Source organism: Heptranchias perlo, chromosome 41, assembly GCF_035084215.1.
Source record: "Heptranchias perlo isolate sHepPer1 chromosome 41, sHepPer1.hap1, whole genome shotgun sequence".
Taxonomy (NCBI): Eukaryota; Metazoa; Chordata; class Chondrichthyes; order Hexanchiformes; family Hexanchidae; genus Heptranchias; species Heptranchias perlo.
This window is the reverse complement of record NC_090365.1, coordinates 3,136,618-3,149,054: the sequence shown is the minus strand read 5'-3', so window position 1 is coordinate 3,149,054 and position 12,437 is coordinate 3,136,618. Positions and strand designations below refer to the sequence as shown.

The following is a 12,437-nucleotide window of genomic DNA, read 5'->3' as shown; positions in this document are numbered from 1 at the left end:
GTGTCCTGGGGCCAATCTTTATACGTCAACCAACATCACTAAAACAGATTATCTGGTCGTTATCACATTGCTGTTTGTGGGATCTTGCTGTGCGCAAATTGGCTGCTGCGTTTCCTACATTACAACAGTGACTACGCTTCAATAAAAAAAGTGTTTAATTGGCTGTAAAGCGTTTTGGGACGTCCTGAGGTCGTGAAAGACGCTGTGTAAATACAAGTCTCTCCTTTTTTAACCCCCAGCTTGGCGTTAATTTACCCCATGTTCGCTTTCACCCATCTCGTTGGTGTCCCGGGTTTCTCAATTTTAAAAAGAAACGGGCACAGGGCCCGGATTATCTGGGCTGCACTAGTATGGGACGGCCTGTTACTTCCTCCTTTAGCGCCTGACACACTGGAGTACTGTGCCAGATCACTGGGCTCCCGTTCCGGAGACCCGAGGCTCCATCACAACCTTTAAGGCCATTCAAGGCTCTGGAATTCCCTCCCCAAACCTCTCCACCTCTCTCTCTCTCTCTCGGTTCTTTGGTCACCTGTCCTAATGTCTCCTTTGGCTCGGGCTCCGAATGCACATTGTTGTTGTTGAAGTATTGAGTCCCTCTGGTTGGCCCCCAGTTGGGTCGATGGGGAAGGGGTTTAATTCTACAATAACCTCCGGGGGACAGGGTGACGTCCGTGCTTAAAGCTGTGGCCCCACCCGCATCAGCAAGAAAAACAATATCGTCAGTGTGAAGAGGGGCGGTGGGCTGTGCGGAATCACGATTGGCTATCGACACTTGCTCGAATCAAATCTGTGCAAATGCCCCTTGTGCAACACTGAGTCAAACAAACCCGCCGTTCCCCCACCCCACATGGCGTAGAACCACGTAGAACAGGATAGGTCCCAGGTTCAGTCCCCACATGTGTGGTGGTATCAGCTTGGGCGTTATGACTCCAGCTCGGGAGGAGGGAGGGGGGAGGGGGGGGTCAAAGGCGGAGAAAGGTCAACCACGGTCATTATCCAGTGACCCCCCTGCTGGAAAGGGCGTGCGTTTGGACACTGGGCAATGACACGCGCTCGGCTGGGAGGCCACCCACGGTCGAATGTCCCGCCGAGAATGGCCACTCGGCTGAGTCACCGACGGATGACCAACCAGCCCCGTGGAGTTGGTACTTCAGCCCCTCAAGCACGGGGGAAGTTGGGGAGGGGAGAGGAGAAAGACTTGACTCCACATTTCACTGCCTGTCTTGAGTTACACGCCACGGTGGTTGCCCCTGGTTACCGGCCTGGCTGTAATCTCGCACTGCACAGGCCCAGAGCCACACCACAGTGTGCGCCAAAGCACTCAGTCAAGCTTTTGTTAATTTGCATATTAACATATGTCTCCAAATCCCCGAGGTGTTGTCTGTTCATTAATATTCCTCCCTGCCTTGAATCCCGGGACATTTTCCTCCGGAGCCTACTGTTCATCGCTCAAATTAACATTGTGTGGGGTGGGAGGGGGGTTGGAATTTGCATTTTTTAATTAGTCTGGATAATTATTTGCTGAATATTCATCCTAACGGTCTCCCTCCGGACTCATCTCATCCGAAAGTCCTCCAGGACTGGGAGAGAACGTCCTCAGCCCCCGGAAGCCCTCGGTGCCTCCCGGGATTGACGAGACGCACCTGAGTCGCGTCCGGCGCGAACTGCTGCAAAAACAAAAAGAAAATCGACCGTGGCAGTGTGGTTTTGTTTTTGTATGTTGGCAGTGGGGGGGGTGGGGGGGCCGCATGTCTCGGCGGGGTATTCAGCTGTGGGGGCTTCACACGGCCAAGCCTGACTCCTTCAACCTTCCACTTTGCAGCAGGTCACGTGAGGGCGATCGGGAATGGGAAGCTTGGCTGGTGTTTTTTTTTTCTCTTACAACCTCCCTCCCTGCCCACAGACAGAGGCCTGTTGTTCCCTTGTGTTTCCAGCTGGTGATTTGACTGAGAATGAGGATCAGGGATGGGACCTGGGACTGATTACAAAGCTCTGTAACACGTCTAGTCTTTCTTTTGTTGTGCGGACTAGAGAAGTTGGGATTGTTCTGCTCAGGGCGGAGCAGGTTAAGATAGATGGACTTTTATTTATATTGCACCTTTCACCACCTCGGGGCGTCCCAAAGCACCTTACACCCAACTCAGTACTTTTTCTTTTGAAGTGTGGTCACTGTTGTAATGTAGGAAACGCAGCAGCCAATTTGCGCACAGCAAGATCCCACACGTGATAATGACCAGATAATCTGTTTCTGGTGATGTCGGCCGAGGGATAAATATTGATCAGGAAGGGGAGATTTGATAGAGGTGTTCAAAGTTATGAGGGGTTTGGATAGAGTAGATAGGGAGAGTTTCCACTGGCGGGCGGGTCGATAACCAGAGGACACGGATTTAAGGTAATTGGCAAAAGAACCAGCGGGAAGATGAGGAGAAATTGTTTTATGCAGGGATTTCTTATGAACATCACCTTAAAGTCACACATCCTTTATTTTAATACGTTTCTATTACATATTCCTAGTCATTTATAATGGACGCTGCCTATTTAAACTAGTCAGTGCTGTAATTACACCTTCCTGCTGATGGTGATGCTGCAGCGCCGCCACTAGTGGGAGAGTGTAATTACAGCGTGACAAGTTTACATAGGCAGTTCCCATTCTAAATCAAAAGCAAAATACCGCGGACGCTGGAAATATGAAATAAAAACAGAAGATGCAGGAGAAGCTCAGCAAGTCAGGCAGCATCTGTGGAGAAAGAAACAGAGTTAACGTTTCAGGTCGAAGACCTTTCGTCAGAACTGGAAGATGTTAACTAGGAACTTAGAGGATAAAATTGATGAGAAATGTGTGCAGATGTAAGATTTTTAACATGTATTGTGGGCTGAATGACCTCCTGTGTTGTATGATTCTATGATCGATGACTGAGAAGTGAATGTGATGGAGGTGGGGTGTTTGAGATTTGTGGGAGTGCGAATGGGAAGATTCTTAAACAGTGTGGAAATTAAGGTCTTGCTTTTATATAATGTGTCTCAGAAACAACTCAACATCCTTCACTTACCGTAAAGGGTGAAGAACGGTAAAGAAACATGGCACCCATTTTGCACACAACAAGATCTCACAAACAGCAATGAGCTTAGGAACAGGCGGAGGCCATTCAGCCCCTCGAGCCTGTTCCGCCATTCAATTAGATCATGGCTGATCTGTATCTTAACTCTGCCTTGGTTACGAACATACATATGAATTAAGAGCAGGAGTAGGCCATTCAGCCCCTCGAGCCTGCTCTGCCATTTGATAAGATCATGGCTGATCTGATTGCGACCTACTTTCCCATCTACCTACTATAACCTTTGACTCCCTTGTTAATCAGGAATCTGTCTAACTCAGCCTTAAAAATATTCTGTAACCCTTAACTCTTTCCTAACAAAAATCGATCAATCTCTGTTTTGAAATTTTCAATTGACCCCCAGCCTCAACAGCTTTTTGGGGGAGAGAGTTCCAGATTTCCACTCCCCTTTGTGTGAAGTGCTTCCTGACATCACCCCTGAACGGCCTGGCTCTAATTTTAAGATTATGCCCCCTTGTTCTGGACTCTCCCACCAGAGGAAATAGTTTCTCTGTATGAATGAGATGGATGTACATTTAATCTGATTTTGGTGATGTTGGTTTAGGGAGGAATATTGGCCCAGGACACTGGGAAAAGTCCCAGTTCTTTAAATAGTGCCATGGGGATGTTTAACAGGTAGATATCTTCACAGTGCAGCTCAGCACTCAGTTTATGTCGCCCCAGACTATATGTTCAAGGTACATATTGGGGCTTGAGCCCACAACCTCCTGACCCAGACACACAGGTGCCGTGAACTGAGACAAGCTGACTCTTGATCAAAGTCTGCTAGTACAATGGGGAGGATTATGAGGTTGTGGGTTGCTAACCATCAGATGAGGAAGGGAATGGTTCGCAGGGGTCGGTGGGAATAACAGCCGACACCCCCATTTTGCCGATTTTAATCGCTCCACCATTGGCGGCCGTGCCTTCAGCTGCCTGGGCCCTAAGCTCTGGAATTCCCTCCCTAAACCTCTCCGCCTCTCTCTCCTCCTTTAAGATGCTCCTTAAAACCTACCTCTTTGACCAAGCTTTTGGTCTCCTGTCCTAATATCTCCTTATGTGGCTCGGTGTCAAATTTTGTTTGATAATCGCTCCTGTGAAGCACCTTGGGACGTTTTACTACGTATAAATGCCAATTATTGTTGTTAGTAAGGCAATACAGATAGTTTATTATAATGGCAATATAAACTAAATGGTACAATTTTAAAGGGGGTGCAGGAACAGAGAGACCTGGGAATATATGTACACAAATCTTTGAAGGTGGCAGGAGACCTTGAGAAGACTGTTAAAAAAGCAAAGGGATCCTGGGCTTTATAAATAGAGGCACAGAGTACAAAAGCAAGGAAGTTGTGCTAAACTTTTATAGATCACTGGTTAGGCCTCAGCTGGAGTATTGTGTCCAATTCAGGGCACTGCACTTCAGGAAGGATGTGAAGGCCTTAGAGAGGGTGCAGAAGAGATTTACTAGAATGGTACCAGGGATGAGGGACTGCAGTTACGTGGAGAGACTGGAGAAGCTGGGGTTGTTCTCCTCAGAGCAGAGAAGGAGAAGAGGAGATTTGATCGAGGTGTTCAAAATCATGAAGGGTTTTGATAGAGTAAATAAGGAGAAACTGTTTCCAGTGGCAGGAGGGTCGGTCACCAGAGGACACAGAATTAAGAGACAGAGGCAAAATGAGGGGAAAAAAATGTTTAGGCAGTGAGTTGTTCTGATCTGGAATGCGCTGCCTGAAAGGGCGGTGGAAGCAGATTCAATAATAACTTTCAAAAGGGAATTGGATAAATACTTGAAGGGGAGAAATTTGCGGGGCTCTGGGTGAAAGAGCAGGGGGGTGCGGGGGGAGTGAGACTAATTGGATAGCTCTTACAAAAGAGCCGGCACAGGCACGATGGGCCGAATGGCCTCCTGAGGTTCTCTAATTGATCTTTCTTTTCCCCCTCAGATGAGATGGAGCCTGCCTACTACATCTGCACCTCATGTAAGGAGCCCTTCTCCAGTGCCTGGTTCCTTCTGCGCCATGCCCAGTACACGCACGGGCTGCACATCTACCTGGATCTCGATGACTCTGGAGGGCTGCCCTCACCCAGCGCCGAGAGGCCGCCTCCCCCTTCGCCCACCTCCATCCTCGACGGCAGCCCCTTCGACCCCTCCTTCCGCGAGGCGGCTCCCCCGACTGGCGGCCGCTCCCCCATCGCCTCCGTGCTGTTCACCCCGCCTCTCCGATGCCTGCCGGACTACAGCGACAGCGGCTCGGAGGAGGCCCACCCCCCGAGCCGCCAGCCGTTCCCGCTCCACCCCTCGGCCGCCGCCCGGAAGGAGATGGACTTTTCCCGGCGGCTGCGGAAGCTGGCCGGAGGCCTGGGCCCCTCGGCTGCCCTCCTCCACGGCCCGTGCCCGTCCTTCCCCTCGGGCCTGCCCGCCCCCTCGCCCCCTCCGCCCCCCGCTCCGGCCCTCCTGCCCCCCCCGCCCCCGGGCTCCTCCAGGCAGCGCTCCCCCTACGGGCGGAGCAAGGAGTGCGAGTTCTGCGGCAAGAGTTTCAAGTTCCCCAGCAACCTGGTGGTTCACCGGCGTAGCCACACCGGCGAGAAGCCCTACCAGTGCCCCTTCTGCGACCACGCCTGCAGCCAGTCCAGCAAGCTGAAGCGTCACATGAAGACTCACGTCCACCAATCGGGCATCTTCAACGGATGGTCATCCTGCTCCCCACCCGAGCCGGTCATCGGGGACGTCAAGGAGGAGATGCCAGCGGACGTTTACCGGCACCGGGCCCACCCCTCGGCCGGCCGGGAGAACGGCTCGTGGGAGGAGCGAGGCAGGGCTCAGGCTCAGGGTCGGGGCTATTCGGTTATCAGCGTTAGTTCCCTGCTCGGCGGCCAGGAGGAGCTGGATTTGAAGGTGAGCGACACTCCATTGTTACCCTCCCTCCCGGTCTTCTCCCCAACGGCGCTGGCCCTCCCGGGACCTCGAGATCGAGCCCGGATGTTCGACCGTGAGGCTCGTCACTGCGGTGCCAATCCTGCCCTCACTTGGCACGCACGTTCCAACATTGAGGCGGGGGGTTGGGGACGTGTTGGTTATCGCTTAAAATCCAGCAGCAGGAACCCTGGCTGAATTTTCCTCTAGCCCAGGGGGAGCCGAGGCCTATTGTAGTGGAAGAGCTTGCATTTATATAAGAACATATGAAATAGGAGCAGGAGTAGGCCATTCGGCCCCTCAAGCTTGCTCCGCCATTCAATCCACTCCACTTTCCTGCCCGATCCCCATATCCCTTGATTCCCCCTAGAGTCCAAAAATCTATTGATCTCAGTCTTGAATATTCTCAGCGGCTCAGCATCCACAGCCCTCTGGGGTAGAGAATTCCAAAGATTCACAAGCCTCTGAGTAAAGAAATTCCTCCTCATTTCAGTCTCAAATGGCCGACCCCTTATCCTGGGACTATGCCCCCTAGTGCATCATGGTTAGCACCTCCAGCCAATGAAATACTTTTTGAAGTGTAGTCAACTGTTGTAATGTCGGAAACGTGGCAGTCAGTTTGTGCACAGCAAGATCACACAAACAGCAATGTGATAATGACCAGATAATCTGTTTTTTTAAGTAATGTTGTTGAGGGATAAATATTGGCCCAGGACACTGGGGAGAACTCCCCTGCCCATCTAAGAAATAGTGCCAGGGGATCTTTTACATCCACCTGAGAGGGCAGACGGGGCATCGGTTTAATGTCTCGTCCGAAAGAAGTGCCTCTAACTGATGGCTTGGCTGGGATTGTCGGACTGGGTGTATACTGGGATTGTCGGACTGGGTGTATACTGGGATTGTCTGACTCGGTGTATACTGGGATTGTCTGACTGGGTGTACACTGGGATTGTCTGACTCGGTGTATACTGGGATTGTCAGACTGAGTATATAGTGGGATTGTCGGACTCGATGTACATTGAGATTGTCTGACTGGGTGTATACTGGGATTGTTGGACTGGGTGTATACTGGGATTGTCGGACTGGGTGTATACTGGAATTGTCTGACTCGGTGTATACTGAGATTGTCGGACTGGGTGTATACTGGGATTGTCGGACTGGGTGTATACTGGAATTGTCGGACTGGGTGTATACTGGAATTGTCTGACTCGGTGTATACTGGGATTGTCGGACTGCGTATATACTGAGATTGTCTGTCTCGGTGAATACTGGGATTGTCGGACTGGGTGTATACTGGGATTGTCGGACTGGGTGTATACTGGGATTGTCGGACTGCGTATATACTGAGATTGTCTGTCTCGGTGTATACTGGGATTGTCGGACTGGGTGTATACTGGGATTGTCGGACTGGGTGTATACTGGGATTGTCTGACTCGGTGTATACTGGGATTGTCGGACTCGGTGTGTACTGGGATTGTCGGACTCGGTGTATACTGAGATTGTCGGACTGGGTGTATACTGGGATTGTCGGACTGGGTGTATACTGGGATTGTCGGACTGGGTGTATACTGGAATTGTCTGACTCGGTGTATACTGGGATTGTCGGACTGGGTGTATACTGGGATTGTCTGACTCGGTGTGTACTGGGATTGTCGGACTCGGTGTATACTGAGATTGTCTGACTCGGTGTATACTGGGATTGTCGGACTGGGTGTATACTGGGATTGTCTGACTCGGTGTATACTGGGATTGTCGGACTGGGTGTATACTGGGATTGTCTGACTCGGTGTATACTGGGATTGTCGGACTCGGTGTGTACTGGGATTGTTGGACTGGGTGTATACTGGGATTGTCTGACTCGGTGTATACTGGGATTGTCGGACTCGGTGTGTACTGGGATTGTCTGTCTCGGTGTATACTGAGATTGTCTGTCTCGGTGTATACTGAGATTGTCGGACTGGGTGTATACTGAGATTGTCTGTCTCGGTGTATACTGAGATTGTCGGACTGGGTGTATACTGGGATTGTCGGACTCGGTGTATACTGGGATTGTCGGACTGGGTGTATACTGGGATTGTTTGACTCGGTATATACTGGGATTGTCTGTCTCGGTGCATACTGGGATTGTCGGACACGGTGTATACTAGGATTGTTGGACTGAATGTATACTGGGATTGTCGGACTCGGTGTATACTGACATTGTCTGACTGGGTGTATACTGGGATTGTCTGACTGGGTGTATACTGGGATTATCGGACTCGGTGTATACTGACATTGTCTGACTGGGTGTATACTGGGATTGTCTGACTGGGTGTATACTGGGATTGTCTGACTCGGTGTATACTGGGATTGTCGGACTCGGTGTGTACTGGGATTGTCGGACTGGGTGTATACTGAGATTGTCTGACTGGGTGTATACTGGGATTGTCTGACTCGGTGTATACTGGGATTGTCGGACTCGGTGTATACTGGGATTGTCGGACTCGGTGTATACTGGGATTGTCTGACTCGGTGTATACTGGGATTGTCTGTCTCGGTGTATACTGGGATTGTCTGACTCGGTGTATACTGGGATTGTCGGACTGGGTGTATACTGGGATTGTCGGACTGGGTGTATACTGGGATTGTTTGACTCGGTATATACTGGGATTGTCTGTCTCGGTGCATACTGGGATTGTCGGACACGGTGTATACTAGGATTGTTGGACTGAATGTATACTGGGATTGTCGGACTCGGTGTATACTGACATTGTCTGACTGGGTGTATACTGGGATTGTCTGACTGGGTGTATACTGGGATTATCGGACTCGGTGTATACTGACATTGTCTGACTGGGTGTATACTGGGATTGTCTGACTGGGTGTATACTGGGATTGTCTGACTCGGTGTATACTGGGATTGTCGGACTCGGTGTGTACTGGGATTGTCGGACTGGGTGTGTACTGGGATTGTCGGACTGGGTGTATACTGAGATTGTCTGACTGGGTGTATACTGGGATTGTCTGACTCGGTGTATACTGGGATTGTCGGACTCGGTGTATACTGGGATTGTCGGACTCGGTGTATACTGGGATTGTCTGACTCGGTGTATACTGGGATTGTCTGTCTCGGTGTATACTGGGATTGTCTGACTCGGTGTATACTGGGATTGTCGGACTGGGTGTATACTGGGATTGTCGGACTCGGTGTATACTGGGATTGTCGGACTCGGTGTATACTGGGATTGTCTGACTCGGTGTATACTGGGATTGTCTGTCTCGGTGTATACTGGGATTGTCTGACTCGGTGTATACTGGGATTGTCGGACTGGGTGTATACTGGGATTGTCGGACTGGGTGTATACTGGGATTGTTTGACTCGGTATATACTGGGATTGTCTGTCTCGGTGCATACTGGGATTGTCGGACACGGTGTATACTAGGATTGTTGGACTGAATGTATACTGGGATTGTCGGACTCGGTGTATACTGACATTGTCTGACTGGGTGTATACTGGGATTGTCTGACTGGGTGTATACTGGGATTATCGGACTCGGTGTATACTGACATTGTCTGACTGGGTGTATACTGGGATTGTCTGACTGGGTGTATACTGGGATTGTCTGACTCGGTGTATACTGGGATTGTCGGACTCGGTGTGTACTGGGATTGTCGGACTGGGTGTGTACTGGGATTGTCGGACTGGGTGTATACTGAGATTGTCTGACTGGGTGTATACTGGGATTGTCTGACTCGGTGTATACTGGGATTGTCGGACTCGGTGTATACTGGGATTGTCGGACTCGGTGTATACTGGGATTGTCTGACTCGGTGTATACTGGGATTGTCTGTCTCGGTGTATACTGGGATTGTCTGACTCGGTGTATACTGGGATTGTCGGACTGGGTGTATACTGGGATTGTCGGACTGGGTGTATACTGGGATTGTCGGACTCGGTGTATACTGGGATTGTCGGACTGGGTGTATACTAGGATTGTCGGACTGGGTGTATACTGGGATTGTCGGACTCGGTGTATACTGGGATTGTCGGACTGGGTGTATACTGAGATTGTCTGTCTCGGTGTATACTGGGATTGTCGGACTGCGTATATACTTGGATTGTCGGACTGGGTGTATACTGGGATTGGCGGACTGGGTGTATACTGGGATTGTCGGACTCGGTGTATACTGGGATTGTCGGACTGGGTGTATACTGAGATTGTCTGTCTCGGTGTATACTGGGATTGTCGGACTGCGTATATACTTGGATTGTCGGACTGGGTGTATACTGGGATTGGCGGACTGGGTGTATACTGGGATTGTCTGACTTGGTGTATACTGGGATTGTCGGACTGGGTGTATACTGGGATTGTTTGACTCGGTATATACTGGGATTGTCTGTCTCGGTGCATACTGGGATTGTCGGACACGGTGTATACTAGGATTGTTGGACTGAATGTATACTGGGATTGTCGGACTCGGTGTATACTGACATTGTCTGACTGGGTGTATACTGGGATTGTCTGACTGGGTGTATACTGGGATTATCGGACTCGGTGTATACTGACATTGTCTGACTGGGTGTATACTGGGATTGTCTGACTGGGTGTATACTGGGATTGTCTGACTCGGTGTATACTGGGATTGTCGGACTGGGTGTGTACTGGGATTGTCGGACTGGGTGTATACTGGGATTGTCTGACTCGGTGTATACTGGGATTGTCGGACTCGGTGTATACTGGGATTGTCGGACTCGGTGTATACTGGGATTGTCGGACTGAGTATATAGTGGGATTGTCGGACTCGATGTACATTGAGATTGTCTGACTCGGTGTATACTGGGATTGTCTGACTGGGTGTATACTGGGATTGTTGGACTGGGTGTATACTGGGATTGTCTGACTCGGTGTATACTGGGATTGTCTGACTCGGTGTATACTGGGATTGTCTGTCTCGGTGTATACTGGGATTGTCGGACTGGGTGTATACTGGGATTGTCGGACTCGGTGTATACTGGGATTGTCGGACTGAGTATGTAGTGGGATTGTCGGACTGGGTGTATACTGGGATTGTCGCTTGGGGTGTATACTGGGATTGTTTGACTCGGTATATACTGAGATTGTCTGTCTCGGTGTATACTGAGATTGTCGGACTGGGTGTATACTGGGATTGTCGGACTGGGTGTATACTGGGATTGTCGGACTGGGTGTATACTGGGATTGTCGGACTGGGTGTATACTGGGATTATCTGACTCGGTGTATACTGGGATTGTCGGACTGGGTATATACTGGGATTGTCTGACTCAGTGTATACTGGGATTGTCGGACTGGGTATATACTGGGATTGTCTGACTCGGTGTATACTGGGATTGTTGGACTGGGCGTATACTGGGATTGTCTGACTCGGTGTATACTGGGATTGTTGGACTGGGCATATACTGGGATTGTCTGACTGAGTATATACTGGGATTGTCTGACTCGGTGTACATTGAGATTGTCTGACTGGGTATATACTGGGATTGTTGGACTGAGTATATACTGAGACTGCCTGACTCGGTGTATACTGGGACTGTCAGACTGGGTATACAGTGGGACTGTCGGACTGGGTGTACAGTGGGGATGGAACCCGGGATCTTCCGGCCTTTATGGCTCGGAACTCCATGAACCAAACCAGTTTTGAGTTGAGCCTGTCATTTGTTCAGAAGATGAAAATGAACTCATGTGTTTTCATCTCACTGTTGACAGCAATGACACAGGATTATCTCGATGGGTTGAACCACACCCAGGAAGCTGCCAGATCCCATCTGAGCTCTGGGCCAGTATTACGGGCACCAAATGTAGTGCCAGCTAACCGAGCAATCTGAGCTCCCGGAATACGACCTGGGGGGAGTCCCTGACTGCCTCGGTGGAAGCCCCTCTTTGAAGCCTCGGCCTTTTGTGAAGGATACGTCTCAGTCACGGACTCGGCCGCTCGGGGTTCCCCTGAGGAAAAATGGGAAGCTTGGTTGTGAGTGCAGCTGGGGGAATTGGTGGCCTCTTTGGGCTGGTTTGTGTGGGAAGATTGAGGGAAAATAATAGAATGGTTCTCTACTCTAGTGTTGTCCAATGCGATATGCCGATTGGGTGAGATGAAGTAAGGTGGGAGGAGGCCCGTGCGGAGCATAAACACCGGCATGGACCTGTTGGGCTGAATGGCCTGTTTCTGTGCAGCAAAATTCTATGTAACTTGCCTTAGCATCTCTGAGGCTAGAGACGGTGCGAAAAATCAGCCAGAGCCCCTGTTCCTGATCACTATCCAGTGCCCGCGTGCCCCTGGGGGTGAAGAGAGGCTCGAGCTGGTGACACTTGTCATGTGTAAATATGGCCGTGTGGTCACGGTGCCGGCCCGGCAGCCTAGAGGTCGTGAGTTCAAACCCCCAACCGTGGCCCGGCTGTGAAAGTGAACTCA

General features: G+C 50.5%; 1 protein-coding gene across 2 annotated transcripts in view; it reads left to right on the top strand.

Moving 5' to 3' along the window:
• Positions 1 to 12,437, top strand: part of znf296 (zinc finger protein 296) — a 34,561-nt gene that overhangs the window by 15,014 nt on the left and 7,110 nt on the right. For both annotated transcript variants that reach the window (XM_067974898.1, XM_067974899.1), the window contains exon 3: positions 5,039 to 5,991. In XM_067974898.1, coding sequence (XP_067830999.1) covers positions 5,039 to 5,991 — 953 coding nt within the window. The remainder of the gene's footprint in view (positions 1 to 5,038; positions 5,992 to 12,437) is intronic.